Source organism: Lissotriton vulgaris, chromosome 5 (assembly GCF_964263255.1).
Source record: "Lissotriton vulgaris chromosome 5, aLisVul1.2, whole genome shotgun sequence".
NCBI lineage: Eukaryota > Metazoa > Chordata > Amphibia > Caudata > Salamandridae > Lissotriton > Lissotriton vulgaris.
This window is the reverse complement of record NC_141693.1, coordinates 1,594,621,928-1,594,637,220: the sequence shown is the minus strand read 5'-3', so window position 1 is coordinate 1,594,637,220 and position 15,293 is coordinate 1,594,621,928. Positions and strand designations below refer to the sequence as shown.

The following is a 15,293-nucleotide window of genomic DNA, read 5'->3' as shown; positions in this document are numbered from 1 at the left end:
TCCTCAGTGTCAACCTCATGGGTACACCAATTGGTCTGACTGGGTGTCAGAGAGAACATATGTCTAAAGGATTGAAGAACTTGTTTGCAATCCTTTTGCTGATGCTCAGGGAGGCTGCCACAAAAGACAACACCATCTACTGACCCATCATCAGGGTTCTGAGTGAGCAGGTCTGGGAGAGGGTCACTCTCCTCCTCCTGTCCCTCATCTTTGGCCATGAGCAAGCTCATGTCCTTCCTGTCGACATATGCCTTGAGCCTATTCACATGGAGCACCCTGAGGGGGCTCCTGGGAGTTCCAAGGTCCACCAGGTAGGTGACCTCTCCCTTTTTCTCAATGATTGTGTGGGGCCCAGACCATTTGTCTTTGAGTGCTGCTGGGGCCACTGGCTCCAGCACCCACACCTTCTGTCCAGGCTTGTACACAGTCAGGACAGCCTTTTGGTCATGCCAAGCTTTTTGGAGTTCTTGGCTTGCCTCAAGGTTTTTAGAAGCCTTTTCCATATACTCAGCCATCCTGGAGCGGAGACCAAGTACATAGTCCACTATGTTGGTTGCAGGCTTTTTGAGAGGTCTCTCCCATCCTTCCTTCACCAAACACAGGGGTCCTCTTACAGGATGTCCATACAAAAGTTCAAAAGGGCTGTAGCCAACCCCCTTCTGTGGGACTTCTCTATAAGCAAACAAAAGGCAGGGTATCAGGACATCCCATCTACGCCTGAGCTTTTCAAGTAGTCCATGAATCATCCCTTTTAGGGTCCTGTTGAACCTTTAAACAAGCCCATTGCACTGTGGATGATAGGGTGTGGTGAACTTGTTGTTGACACCACATTCCTTCCACATAGCAGTCAGATATCCTGACATGAAGTTTGCACCTCTGTCAGAGACAACCTCCTTAGGGAAGCCCACTCTGGAGAACACTCCAACTAGGGCTCTTGCCACAACAGGTGCTGTAGTGGTCCTAAGGGGAATAGCTTCAGGATACGTGGTGGCATGGTCCACCACCACCAGTATAAACTTGTGCCCTGATGCTGTCTGGGGTTCCATTGGACCAACAATGGCAATCCCCACTCTTTCAAAGGGTACCCCCACCACAGGTAGTGGTATAAGGGGGGCCTTTGTTGTGCCACCTGACTTACCACTGGCTTGGCAAGTGACACAGGAGCGACAAAACTCCCTGGTATCTTCATTCATGTGAAAGTGTGAGACAAGTCTGTCCAAAGTCTTATTCTGGCCTAAGTGTCCTGCAAGGGGAATCTCATGGGCCAAGGTAAGAAGGAAACCTCTCTGTGACAAGGGGGTGGCCAGCCTCCTGGTTGCACCAGGTTTGGGGTCTCTTGATTCAGAGTACAGGAGTCCATCATCCCAGTATACCTTGTGGGTACCTGTGGCGTTCCCTGCAGCCTCAGCAGCAGCCTGCTGTCTGAGGGATTCAAGGGAAGGGCAGTCTAACTGTGCCTTCTCCAGGTCTTCTCTGGAGGGTCCCCCTGAACCCAGGAACTCAACTTGATCAGGTTCAAGTTCTTTAGGCTCAGTTTTCCTCAGCTCTTTGAGGTCAGCCTCCTCTGAGACTTGATCCACAACCTGGGGCAAGGCGGAAGGCAATGCCTTAACCCTACTGCTCTTCTTCTTGGAAGGTGTCTGGTCCATTGTTCCAGGATCCAGCACCTGTTCAGTGGGGCATCTTCTGGCCTGTGACCTAGTCACAGCAAGCACATGTGCTGGCAAGCCTAACATTTCCATGTGAGTTCTCTGCTCCACTTCTGACCATAGTGATTGTAGGAGAGTAGGGTCTGCAATCCTATGATCACCCAGATTTTTTGCTTTTGTTTCACTGGTTTACGACTTTCCCTGGCTGTGGGCCTGCCAATCAGACCCACAGCCTAGCTGTTCTCTCACGAAATTGAGATGTGTACCTTAGGTGCATTATCCAATTGGGACTGGGCCACCTTATCAGACCCTGTAACTCAGGGCATAGGTGTACCCAGGGCCTACCAGGGGCTGAAGCATGTATTATGCCACCCCTGGATGGCCATCTAAATCTGACACAACTGGCTGCACGACAGCTGGGGCAAGGTGGTGTACTCACCCTTTGCTTTAGATATAGTATACCTATATCTAACCCTAAAAATGGACACACAGATTCCTATCAGTCACTCCTATGGCAGGCCTTGACAATCCTGAAGGCAGAGTGCTTGGAATCGTGTGAAATGGTTCTCTGGCATGAGCTGAGCCTGTTTGCAGCTTGCGGAACCAAGTCCTAATAGCTGTTCCATGATAACGCATACCATATACTCTAAAGTGCATTATAATCCTCGCGGTTAAATGCTATCTCTGGTATTGCTTTATCAAAACATGTCGATTAAGGTGTCATACGAATTGGAATACTAACCCCTCGCCAATTCTGGCGACTGGGTTAGCATTCCACCCTTCTAGAGGGACACGACATGTATGTAACTGTGAACCCCGGTTAAAGTTAAACGAAGCCTCAGTTCCACAAAATGGATGCTGCCACCACCGACACGAGTCTGACCTCCTGCTGCTGGGAGTCCTTCCAGCGAGGAGAGCTTGGACAAAGGGTTTCCTGTCAGGGGCGGTGCTAGCACCATCCCAGACAGGGTTTTGTGTATCCTGGGTAGGCAGGGCTTTACAGGAAGGTGACTGCAGAGTGGCACCCCGGTGCTCACTACGCATCTGCCGGCTAGAACCAGTTCCAGGGGCACACCAGCCCCTGGCCTGGGGAAAGTCCGGCATGGGATAGGGGTGTAACCACCCCCCTTCCTGGTCCCACCCCTAGGGCAGGACCTAGTCGCGTACCTACCCCTTTCTTTAGGATAATGGCAGGAGCGGGGTCCCTTCCAAATTAGATCATCTTTGAATCAAGAAACGACTTTCTACGAAAGGACTTCAAGACTCTTCTCAAGATTCTCCCTTGTGACTAAGGAGTAGTCACCCTGCATCCGCAGGCACCATCTAAGAACTCTGCGGTTTGCTGCACGTCCTTCATCAGGAATCCGACCGACCAGCACGACGAGACCCGGCTTCCCTGGCACCTCTGACCTCTACCTACCTCTACAGCTAAGCTGAGAACCTTAGGTGCGACGAGACCTCGAGGGACGGGCCATCATCAGAACTACACAGCTCTTATCCAGCACGACCGCCGAGGGATCCTCTGGTGAGTGCTTTGGGGTCCGAGAAGCCCCGACCCTGAAGAGCTCCAGCACCGAAGTCCAGCCTCCCAGCATCTCCACGATCTGCGTGGGGCCCTTCTGCTTTTTGCTGCTCACCGCGTTGTTTGGCTACTAGCCCGCTGGCTTGTGGCCTTCTGAACGACGCCCGACGACATCACTGCTGCTGGTCTGGTTGCTCCAGACTGGCCCTTGCTCCCTTCCAAAAGAGGAGCACCCCGGACCCTCCTGGTCCACTCCAGACGCCATTTTAGGTCCACCGCGTGGGCTTGAATTTGCCAAGACTTGTTGCCCCAATCCTGGGTCCAGCGACGTCGACAGCTTCATCCATCGTGGGACAGCTCAGACCCAGGGGACTCGGGTGCAGAGTGTGCACTCTCACGCGTGATGCGGGACAAAGTCTATGGTAGCTAGATTTCAGAAAGTTAGTGTTCTCGGGCGAACCCGACCTGGTAGGAGGAAAACGAAAGTGGATTCTGACCCTTGGATAGTGAGGCTATTCTGGGGCACCGAAATGCCGAAGTTACCTAGCCCAGGGGCTGCAGCTGCATATGTCTCAAAAGACGTCGGGAATCCTCGTAGACGGACCAGGAGCCTGGAAGAAAGATGCTGGCAGGCGACCAGTGAAGGGAGTTCGAAGTGATCCAAGCCTGGATCTTGAAGAGAGATGACACCTGAAAGCAGAGGGGACCAAGTTCGTGACTACTAGCCAGTAGTCAGTGGGCACCAGGAGGGCACCGGATGGTAGCCACCTCGACTAGGTGAGTGGGTGACGCTGTGCTCGCAGATCTCACGGACCAGGAGGCGTTGTCGGCGACCAGGATGGAGGAGCGAGCTGTCCCACGATGGATGAAGCTGTCGGTGTCGCTGGACCCAGGATTGGGCAACAAAGCCTTGGCAAATTCAAGCCCACGCGGTGGACTCAAAATGGCGTCTGGAGTGGACCAGGAGGGTCCGGGGTGCTTCTCTCGTGGAAGGAAGCATGGGCCAGTCTGGAGCAACCAGACCAGCAGCAGTGATGTCGTCGGGCGTCGTTCAGAAGGCCACAAGCCAGCCGGCTAGTAGCCAAACAACGCGGTGAGCAGTAAAAAGCAGAAGGGCCCCACGCAGATCGTGGAGATGCTGGAGGGCTGATCTTCGGTGCTGGAGCGGCTCAGGGTTGGGGCTTCTCGGACCCCAAAGCACTCACCAGAGGGACACTCGGCGGGCTTGTTGTGAAGAAGTCGTGCAGTCTTGGCGATCGTCGGTCCCTTGAGGTCTCGTCGCACTCACAGTTCTCAGCTTGGCTGTAGAGGTGAGTAGAGGTCAGAGGTGCCAGGGATGCCGGGTCTCGTCGAGCTGTGTCGTCGGATTCCTGAGGAAGGACTTGCAGCAGACCGCAGTGTTCTTGATGGTGCCTGCGGATGCAGGGTGACTACTCCTTAGCCACAAGGGAGAATCTTGAAGAAGAAATCTTGATGTCCTTTCGCAGAAAGTCGTGTCTTGATTCCAAAGATGATCTAATTTGAACAGGGGGCCCACTCCTATCTTTATACTAAGAAAAGGGGCTGACCCGGTGACTAGGTCCTGCCTATGGGTGGGACTAGGAGGGGGGTGGTTACACCCCTCTCCCATGCCGGACTTCCCCCAGGCCAGGGGCTGGTGTGCCCCTGGAACTGGTTCTGACCGGCCTATGTGTAGTGAGCACCGGGGTGCCACTCAGCAGTCACCTTCCTGTAAAGCCCTGCCTACCCAGGATACACAAAACCCTGTCTGGGACGGTGCTAGCACCACCCTCGACAGGAAACCCTTTGTCCAGGCTCCCCTCGCTGGAAGGACTCCCAGCTGCAGGGGGTCAGACTCGTGTCTGTGGTGGCAGCATCCATTTTGTGGAGCTGAGGCTTCGTTTAACTTTAACCGGGGTTCACAGTTACATACATGTCGTGTCCCTCTAGAAGGGTGGAATGCTAACCCCGTCGCCAGAATTGGCGAGGGGTTAGTATTCCAATTTGTATGACACCTTACTCGACATGTTTTGATAAAGCAATACCAAAGATAGCATTTAACCGCGAGGATTATAATGCACTTAAGAGTATATGGTATGCGTTATCATGGAACAGCTATTAGGACTTGGTTCCGCAAGCTGCAGACAGGCCCAGCTCATGCCAGAGCACCATCTCACACGATTCCAAGCACTCTGCCTTCAGGATTGTCAAGGCCTGCCATAGGAGTGACTGATAGGAATCTGTGTGTCCATTTTTAGGGTTAGATATAGGTATACTATATCTACAGCAAAGGGTGATTACACGACTTTGCCCCAGCTGTCATGCAGCCAGTTGTGTCAAATTTAGGAGGCCAGCCAGGGGTGGCATAATACATGCTTCAGCCCCTGGTAGGCCCTGGGTACACCTATGCCCTGAGTTACAGGGTCTGATAAGGTGGCCCAGTACCAATTGGTAAATGCACCTAGGGTACATGTTGTAATTTAGAGAGAGAACAGCCAGGCTGTGGGTCTGATTGGCAGGCCCACAGCCAGAGAAAGTCGTAAACCAGTGAAACAAAAGCAAAAAATCTGGGTGATCCTAGGATTGCAGACCCTACTCTCCTACACCTTGGTACTTATGTTATCTTTCCAATGATATTCTTAGGATACGTGTGGTAAAACAACAGCAAGCTCAAATCCCAACCGCTGCTCACCAATGTGAGAAGTTGGCCTTATATGCAGTGCTCACTATTCTAGTGAACACTATGTATCAGTCCAAACGACCCTTATTGATGATTGGTTGTAAGTCAACCCTGTAGACCAGCTATCCTAGTAGAATGGACAAGAGCAGTCTTTAGGCTAAACTCTAGAGGGCGTGTTAAGCCAGCTGTTATACCATCACATATACCCCTTGAACACCAAGTGAAAGGACACCACACAAGCTGCTATGAAAATGAAAGGATATTTATTTATAACACAACAGCCCTGGAGTCTTTATGAGGACAGGGCGCTAAGCACAATACAAAGCTCTTAAAGAAATACTGAAAGTCGCACAATTTACGCAAATGCCCGAGGGGCACGGAAAACCATATACTACAAAAGTGGAATGCGAAATTACTAGCAGGTAAGTACTACTCTCGGAGACTTTGGAATCGCTAGGCCTATAATGATGAACCCTTGGATTAGAAGCAGGAGGTCTAGGAACGCCGTGTGCAGAGTGGGAACTCTCACGCGTAATGCGGAACAAAGTCTATGGATACTAGTAATTGCAAAAGTTAGTGTTCTCGGGCGAACCCGACTAGGTAGGTCAAAAACGAAAGTGGATCTAGACACTTGGAGAGTTGTTCTACGCTGGAGCACCGTGGTACTCGGTTTACCTAGCCCAGGGGCTGCGGCTGCATAGGGTTCAAGTGTCGTCGGGAATCCTCGTTGACGAACCAGGAGCCTGAAGTGGAAGTTGCTGGCAGGCGACCAGTGAAGATGTTCCGGGCTGATCCAAGGACTGGATCAGCTGAAGAAGAGTACCTGTAAGCAGAGGGGACCAAGTTCTGAATCACTAGCCAGTGATTAGATGGGCACCAGGATGGCACCGGACGAGGTCACTCAGCAAGGCGAAGAGGTGACACTGGATTCTGCTGCTGCACGGACCAGGGGCGCTTATGTCGACCAGGCTGGAAGTCTGCGAGCTGTCCCACGTCAGATGTCTGCTGCTGGCGATGCTGGATCCGGTGAAGGAGGCAACAAGCCTTGGCTACGGCAAGCCCACGTGGCGACACAAAATGGTGTCTTGGGTGGACCAGGAGGGTCCGAGGAAGGTCCCCTTCAGGAGGAGACTAGTGCCAGTCTAGAGGAGCTAGACCAGCGGTGAAATAAACGTAGGACATCGTCAAGAGGGTCACTAGCCAACGGGCAAGTGACCGGACAACGTGGCAAGCGACACAGAAGCAAAAGGGCCCCACGCAGATCTGGTGGATGTTGGGGGGCTGGTCTTTGGTGCTCGTGCTGCTTGGGGTTGGGGCTTCTCTTACCCCAATGCACCCACTCGAGGGTCCCTCGGCGGTCGTTTCGTGGTCAGTGTCGTGCTGGCTCTGAAGGTCGCCGGGTCCACTGGTCTCGTCGCACCCACGTTCTCAGCTGTGCTGTAGAGGCAGGTAGAGGTCAGAGAGGGCAGGGAGTCTGGGACTCGTCGTGCTGGTCGGTCTGGTTCCGGAGGAAGGACGTCTTAGCAAGCCGCAAGAAACTTAGTTGGTGCCTGCTGCTGCAGGGTGACTACTCCTTAGTCACAAGGGAGAAATCTTAGGAAGAAGTCTTGAGTTCCTTTCGTAGAAAGTAGTTTCAGGATTCAAAGATGATCTAATTTGGAAGGGTCCCCGCTCCCACCTTTCTTCTAAAGAAAGGGGCTGGTACGGGACTAGGTCCTGCCCATGGGTGGGACCAGGAAGGGGGGTGGTTACACCCCTCTCCCATGCCGGACTTTCCCCAGCTCAGGGGCTGGTGTGCCCCTGGAACTGGTTCAAACTGGCAGATGCACAGTGAGCACCGGGGTGCCACTTGCAGTCACATTCCTATTCAGCCCTGCCTACCTAGGATACACAAAACCCTGTCTGGGATGGTGCTAGCACCGCCCCTGACAGGAAACCCTTTGTCCAAGCTCCCCTCGCTGGAAGGACTCCCAGCTGCAGGGGGTCAGACTTGTGTCTGTGGTGGCAGCATCCATTTTGTGATGCTGAGGCTCGAGTTAACTTTAACCGGGGTTCACAGTTACGTACATGTCATGTCCCTCTAGAAGGGTGGAATGCTAACCCCGTCGCCAGAATTGGCGAGGGGTTAGTATTCCAATTCGTATGACACCTTACTCGACATGTTTTGATAAAGCAATACCAAAGATAGCGCTGTGGGCCTGCTAATCAGACCCACAGCCTAGCTGTTCTCTCTCTAAATTGACATTTGTACCTTAGGTGCATTAACCAATTGGTACTGGGCCACCTTATCAGTCCCTGTACCCAGGGCATAGGTGTACCCAGGGCCTACCAGGGGCTGCAGCATGTATTATGCCACCCCTGGCTGGCCATCTAAATCTGACACAACTGGCTGCACGACAGCTGGGGCAAAGTGGTGTAACCCCCTTTGCTTTAGATATAGTATACCTATATATAACCCTAAAATGGACACATGTATTCCTATCAGTCACTCCTATGGCAGGCCTTAACAATCCTGAAGGCAGAGTGCTTTGAATTATGTGAGATGGTGCTCTGGCATGAGCTGAGCCCGTCTGCAGCTTGCGGAACCAAGTCCTAATAGCTGTTCTATGATAACGCGTACCATATACTCTTAAGTGCATTAATAATCCTCGCGGTTATTTGTTATCTTTGGTATCGCTTTATCAAAACATGTCGAGTAAGGTGTCATACGAATTGGAATACTAACCCCTCGCCAATTCTGGCGACGGGGTTAGCATTCCACCCTTCTAGAGGGACACGACATGTATGTAACTGTGAACCCCGGTTAAAGTTAACTCGAGCCTCAGCATCACAAAATGGATGCTGCCACCACAGACACAAGTCTGACCTCCTGCTGCTGGGAGTCCTTCCAGCGAGGAGAGCTTGGACAAAGGGTTTCCTGTCAGGGGCGGTGCCCAGGCAGGGTTTTGTGTATCCTAGGTAGGCAGGGCTGAATAGGAAGGTGACTGCAAGTGGCACCCCGGTGCTCACTATGCATCTGCCGGCTTGAACCAGTTCCAGGGGCACACCAGCCCTTGAGCTGGGGAAAGTCCGGACAGAGGAGAGGGGTGTAACCACCCCCCTTCCTGGTCCCACCCATGGGCAGGACCTAGTCGCGTGCCAGCCCCTTTCTTTAGAATAAAGGTAGGAGCGGGGACCCTTCCAAATAAGATCATCTTTGAATCCTGAAACTACTTTCCACGAAAGGAACTCAAGACTTCTTCTCAAGATTTCTCCCTTGTGACTAAGGAGTAGTCACCCTGCATCAGCAGGCACCAACTAAGTATCTTGCGGTTTGCTGCCAGTCCTTCCTCCGGAACCAGACCGACCAGCACGACGAGACCCGGACTCCCTGCCCTCTCTGACCTCTACCTGCCTCTACAGCACAGCTGAGAACCGTGGGTGCGACAAGACCAGTGGACCCGGCAACCATCAGAACCAGCACGACACTGACCCAGCACGACCGCCGAGGGACCCTCGAGTGGGTGCATTGGGATAAGAGAAGCCCCAACCCCAAGCAGCACGAGCACCGAAGACCAGCCCCCCAGCATCCACCAGATCTGCGTGGGGCCCTTTTGCTTCTGTGTTGCTTGCCACGTTGTCCGGTCACTTGCCCGTTGGCTAGTGACCCTCCAGACTACGTCCTACGTTGTTTCACCGCTGGTCTAGCTCCTCTAGACTGGCCCTAGTCTCCTCCTGAAGGGGACCTTCCTCGGACCCTCCTGGTCCACTCCAGACGCCATTTTGTGTCGCCACGTGGGCTTGCCGTAGCCAAGGCTTGTTGCCTCCTTTAACGGATCCAGCATCACCAGCAGCAGACATCCGACGTGGGACAGCTCGCAGACCTCCAGCCTGGTCGTCATCAGCGCCCTGGTCCGTGCAGCAGCAGAATCCAGTGTCACCTCTTCGCCTGGCTGAGTGACGTTGTCCGGTGCCATCCTGGTGCCCACCTAATCACTGGCTAGTGATTCAGAACTCAGTCCCCTCTGCTTACAGGTATCCTTCACTGATCCAGCCTCGGATCAGCCCGGAACATCTTCACTGGTCGCCTGCCAGCAACTTCCACTTCAGGCTCCTGGTTCGTCAACGAGGATTCCCGACGACACTTGAACCCTATGCATCCGCAGCCCCTGGGCTAGGTAAACCGAGTACCACGGTGCTCCAGCGTAGAACCACTCTCTAAGTGTCTCGATCCACTTTCGTTTTTGACCTCCCTAGTCGGGTTTGCCCGAGAACACTAACTTTGCATTTACTAGCATCCATAGACTTTGTCCCGCATTGCGCGTGAGAGTTCCCACTCTGCACACGGCGCCCCTAGGCCTCCTGTTTCTAATCTAAGGGTTCAGCATTGTAGGCCTAGCGATTCTAAAGTCCTTGAGAACTGTTACTTACCTGCTAGTGATTCGCATTCCACTTCCATAGTATATGGTTTTTCGTGTCCCTCGGGCATTTGCGTAAATTGTGCGACTTTCAGTATTTCTTTAACAGCTTTGTATTGTGCTTAGCACCCTGTCCTCCTAAAGAGTCCAGGGTTGTTGTGTTATAAATAAATATCCTTTTATTTTCATAACAACTTGTGTGGTGTCCTTACACTTGGTGTTCAAGGGGTATATGTGATGGTATAACAGCTGGCTTAACACGCCCTCTAGAGTTTAGCCTAAAGACTGCTCTTGTCCATGCTACTAGGATAGCTGGTCTATAAGGTTGACTTACAACCAGTCATCAATAAGGGTCGTTTGGAATGATACACAGTGATCACTAGAATAGTGAGCACTACATATCAGGCCAACTTCTCACAGTGTCCTTTCATTTGGTATTCAAGTGGTTATTATTGGAAAAACAATTGGCTTCACATGCTCTCTGAAGTATTAGCCTAAGACTGCTTTGTACATGCTACCACTAGGATAGCTGGTCTATAAGGTTGACTTTACAACCGTCACCATAAGGGTTGTTTGGACTGATACAGGGTGCCCACTAGACTAGTGGACATCACATATCCTGCCAACTTCTCACAGTAGTTACGGCCCTCTTGGCCAAGGGGGCCATCGAGCTCGTTCCTGGGCCAGAAGTAGGACGTGGTTGCTACTCCCTCTACTTTCTGGTACCCAAGAAGGGAAAAGGAGGCCTACGCCCTATCTTGGACCTCCGGAGTGTCAACGGCTTCCTCCGGAAGGAGAAGTTCAAGATGCTGACCTTAGCTCTGGTCCTAGCTGCCCTAGACCCTAGAGGCTGGATGGTAGCGTTGGACTTGCAGGAAGCGTATTTCCACATCACCATCCTGCCAGTCCACCGTCGTTACCTTTTTGTTCATGGTAGGCCACGAGCACTTTCAGTTTACCGTGCTCCCCTTTGGCCTTACCAGCGCCCCTCTCGAGATTCACGAAAGTGATGGCGGTGGTCGCAGCTCATCTGCGCAGATCTTGGGTGTCAGTCTTGCCCTATCTTGACAACTGGCTGTTGAAGGCGGGCTCGCCCCAGGCGGTCGTCAGCCACCTCCAGACTACGGCCAACCTCCTGCACCTGCCGGGGTTCTCCATCAATGTGCCGAAGTCACACCTGTGCCCCTCTCAGAAGCTCCTCTTCAACGGAGCGGTTCTGGACTCGGCACAGTTTATCCTCCTGAACATCGGGTTCGGGATATTCAGGCTCTGATTCCGATCTTTCAGCCTGTATTCTGTGTCTCGGTCAGGTTGACGCTGCGGCTTGTGTTGCTGATGGCTTCCTGCATCCTTCTGGTGCATCACGCCAGGTGGCGGATGCAAGCTCTGCAGTGGGAACTGAAGTTTCAGTGGGCCCAGCATCAGGACAACTTGTCCAGCCATGTCTTGATCTCGGAGGTCACAGCAAAACAGTTGCAGTGGTGGCTCACAAACCGCGATTAGGTCAGCGGCAGATCTCTCTCACTACCCCATCGGGAGCATGTAGTGGTGACAGATGGGTCCCTCCTGGGATGGGTGGGGGCACGTGGAAGAGACGGAGATCAGAGGCCTGTGGTCTCCAGCGGAGTCCTGGCTCCACATCAACCTTTTGGAGCTGAGGGCGATCCGGCTTGCTCTGTCCGGGGAAGTGTAGTAGTGCAGGTGTTCACGCACAACACCACCGCCATGTGGTACTGCAACAAACAGGGCGGGGTGGGGTCCTGGACCCTTTGTCAGGAGGCTCTGCTCCTCTGGCAATGGCTGGAACACCAGGGCGTCTCCCTGGTGGTTCAACACTTGGCAGGTTCCCTGAACGCCAGGGCGGCCGAACTCAGCTGCCGGTGCATGATGGATCACCAATGGCGTCTGAGCTTGGATGTGGCGCAAGGCCTCTTTCAGCAGTGGGGAGAGGCTTGGTTAGATCTATTCGCCACCGAAAAGAACGCGCAATGTCACCAGTTCTGCGCGTTGGAATTTCCAAAGCGGCACTCGCTCTGAGATGCTTTTCATCGAGAGTGGAGCTGTGGTCTGTTGTACGCCTTTCCGCCTATACCACTTCTGCCCAGAGTGCTGAATAAGATCAGGCGCCACCGGGCCCAAGTCATCCTTGTAGCTCCGGACTGGGCACGAAGATACTGGTATCCCGAGCTACTCAGCATGTCAGTCGATCTCCCGATACTTCCTCGCTTCAGGAGGACCTTCTGTCGCAGCAGCAGGGGATAGTCCTCCACCCGAAACTGTCCAGCCTCCACCTCCATGCGTGAAGATTGAGCGGCAGCAGTTGAGGCCATTTGATTTGCCCCCTGAAGTCTGTGATGTGATTCTCTTTGTTGGTTATGTGAGCGTGAAGAATGGAAGGGCGGTGCACAAACGAACCATCTCTCGGTAGGTAGTGTTGTGCATCAAGGTCTGTTACTCTTTGCTAGAAAAGAGCCCCCTGTTGGGCTGAGGGCCCAGTCCACTCGGGCCACAGCGGCTACCACTGCCCTGGGTCATGGAGTCCCCTTGAGGGACATCTGTCCGGCAGTTACGTGGGCCTCGCTGCACACCTTTGCTAGACACTACTGCCTGGATAGTCAAGTACGGAGAGATGGCTTTGTCGGCCATTCCGTTCTCCAGGACTTTCTGGTGCGATCTTGGTCCGCAGATCTACCACCGGGTTTGGTATTGCTGGGGTATCTATTATAAGGTAAGGAATCTAACACTAATCTGTTTCTTTCAGATGCACAAGTTACTTACCTTCGGTAACTATATATCTGTAAGAAACACTAGTTAGTGTTAGATTCCTTACTGCCCCACCCATCCTCCCCGCTCTGCGAACTGATATCTAGGGTTAAGGACATCCCTTTCAGGGCTCTAGTTTCATGGCACCAGTGTCGGTCTCTGGCATAGCTCTGCGTTCCTGGCGCGGAAAGCTATGTACAAGAACTGACGTCAGCGCGCGAGGGCGGTGTCTAAGTACTCCGACATCATCCCAGCGATCACGGCGACGGACGCAGAGCTACAGACAATGCCTACCGACGCGCAGGGGTACTGCTACGCAAAACTTTCCGGATACAGTCTGACGCCTGGGGATATTCTAAGGTAAGGAATCTAACACTAACTACTGTTTCTTGCAGATCTATCGTTACCGAAGGTAAGTAACTAGTGCAATTGATCGAATCACTGAAAACTTTCTGATGACATAGATGTTACCTCTTTGCCATACCACTCAAAAATAATACAATTGAACTGTAAAGTGTATGCTTCAAATAGTATTTATACAGCGCTTAATACCCCATGAGGTGTTAAAGCGACAGTTTTGTAAAGAAATTAAAAAAAAATTGCTTGCAATCTGGGTATTACTAAAATGCAAGATTTACATAATTACTTACATATTCACAGTCCTTTGTCACAAGCTGTGACCTTCTAGCACAAAAATGTATAAGTCACTATTCTCCACTGCATCTTACAAGATTTAATTCTGTGGGTCTCTGGTTACACACATACCGCTGCAGTGCATTAACTAATAAAGGTTTCATAATGTACTATTGTGCATTTCCCACTGAGTAACGTTTTAAATTTATTTTTCATTTAAGCTACTTGTTAGTTTATACGTACCTACCTGGCAGTGAAAGATCTAAAAATCTTACAGAAATACCTATTTTCAACATTATTTACCCACCGTAAAAACTAATTGCCATGGTTATCGATGATGAGTAACAGGTTCTAGAATTTTTCGTCAGGAGGGGGTCCTTACAACTATAAAGTTTTGAGAAGGGGGGTCTCGGCATCAAAAAGTTTGAAGACCTCTGCTTTAAAGGTTGTATGGTTTAATGCACAGTGCTTTACTTAAATAGGTGTGCACCATATACTAAGCCAGCCTCCTGTAGAGTCTCTACTAGATAAAGCTGTACCAAAGGTAAGTGATTTGTAGTTTATGGCCTACTGGCTATGACTTCAAGATACCAGTGTTTAGGAACTGTGGGATCCAAGATATAAATTGCCTTAAAAAATGTATTGTTTGTGGAAGTAATCTCGTCTTTCTCCTACCTCCTTTTAGAAACCCAGGAAACACTGATTTTGCTTTTGAAGGATGTAGCACAAAGATTTCCTCAAGATCTTCAAAATGCATTGATGTCACTTCCACAAGAAGCTGTGGGCAAAGTTAACTTGGCACTATCTAATTGAGGTAAAAGCTTGTGATAGTGGGGGAGTGTTTGTGTATGTATGAGTGATATTGTGGGATTGTATTCACAAGGGGGCAAGTTGTCTGCCTGGTTTCAGAATACACTTATTTAACTTGTAGGTTCCTTTATTTAGAAGTTGCTTCCTTGTTCATCCCAATAAACTAAAAACACTATCTGATAGACATCTAGCTGCAGATTCCTTAACTTAAAATATCACCAGGCTTCAGACTGGATCAGAAAACTTTCCGCAGCCGCATGGCTCCGTCCTACTGTCGTCCACGGACATGACGTCAGCGGAGCCATATATGCCCCTCCCAGTGGTTCCTTGGCCTGTTTTTCGGGACTTCTTGATGCCTCCGGCTTCACGGAACAGTGTGCAATGCTTTAAGGCGTATGAGACCTGTGAGCGTCATGTCTGTCACAGACCAGCCCACCATCTGTATGTGGTGCCTAGGGGTATACCACGACTCTAAAGAGTGTAACGCCTGTCAACAAATGAAACCTAAGTCCTTAAGGGAGCGTCGTATGAAATTGCTGGCCGCACGGCTGTCCAGCACCTTTGCGTCGCCGCTCTCTCTCTCAGGATCGGGCCCGTTGCAGAGGTCATTCCTGTGGACGTTGTTCACAGGCAGGTAAGCACAAGCGTAAGTTGCAGAGGTCTTCCTCCCATACGTGTGATGCTGGCACCCGTTCCTGACGGTCCCGGCCAGGCACGGGCATCTGGCAGTTGTCTCCTCCTTACCCTCCTTTTCCGGGAGTTTGAGCGATGCTGGCCCATGTAGAGGCTTATTCTAAAGCACTCCACTCTTACTTTGGGTCACCCCCTCTCCCTGCACT

The 15,293-nt window shown here is 51.7% G+C and overlaps 1 protein-coding gene across 1 annotated transcript in view; it reads left to right on the top strand.

Moving 5' to 3' along the window:
- The window catches only part of IPO4 (importin 4), a 2,281,504-nt gene that overhangs the window by 2,182,583 nt on the left and 83,628 nt on the right, over positions 1-15,293 (top strand). The window contains exon 30 of the mRNA XM_086923725.1: positions 14,330-14,458. Coding sequence (XP_086779851.1) covers positions 14,330-14,457 — 128 coding nt within the window. The 3' untranslated portion in view covers position 14,458. The remainder of the gene's footprint in view (positions 1-14,329; positions 14,459-15,293) is intronic.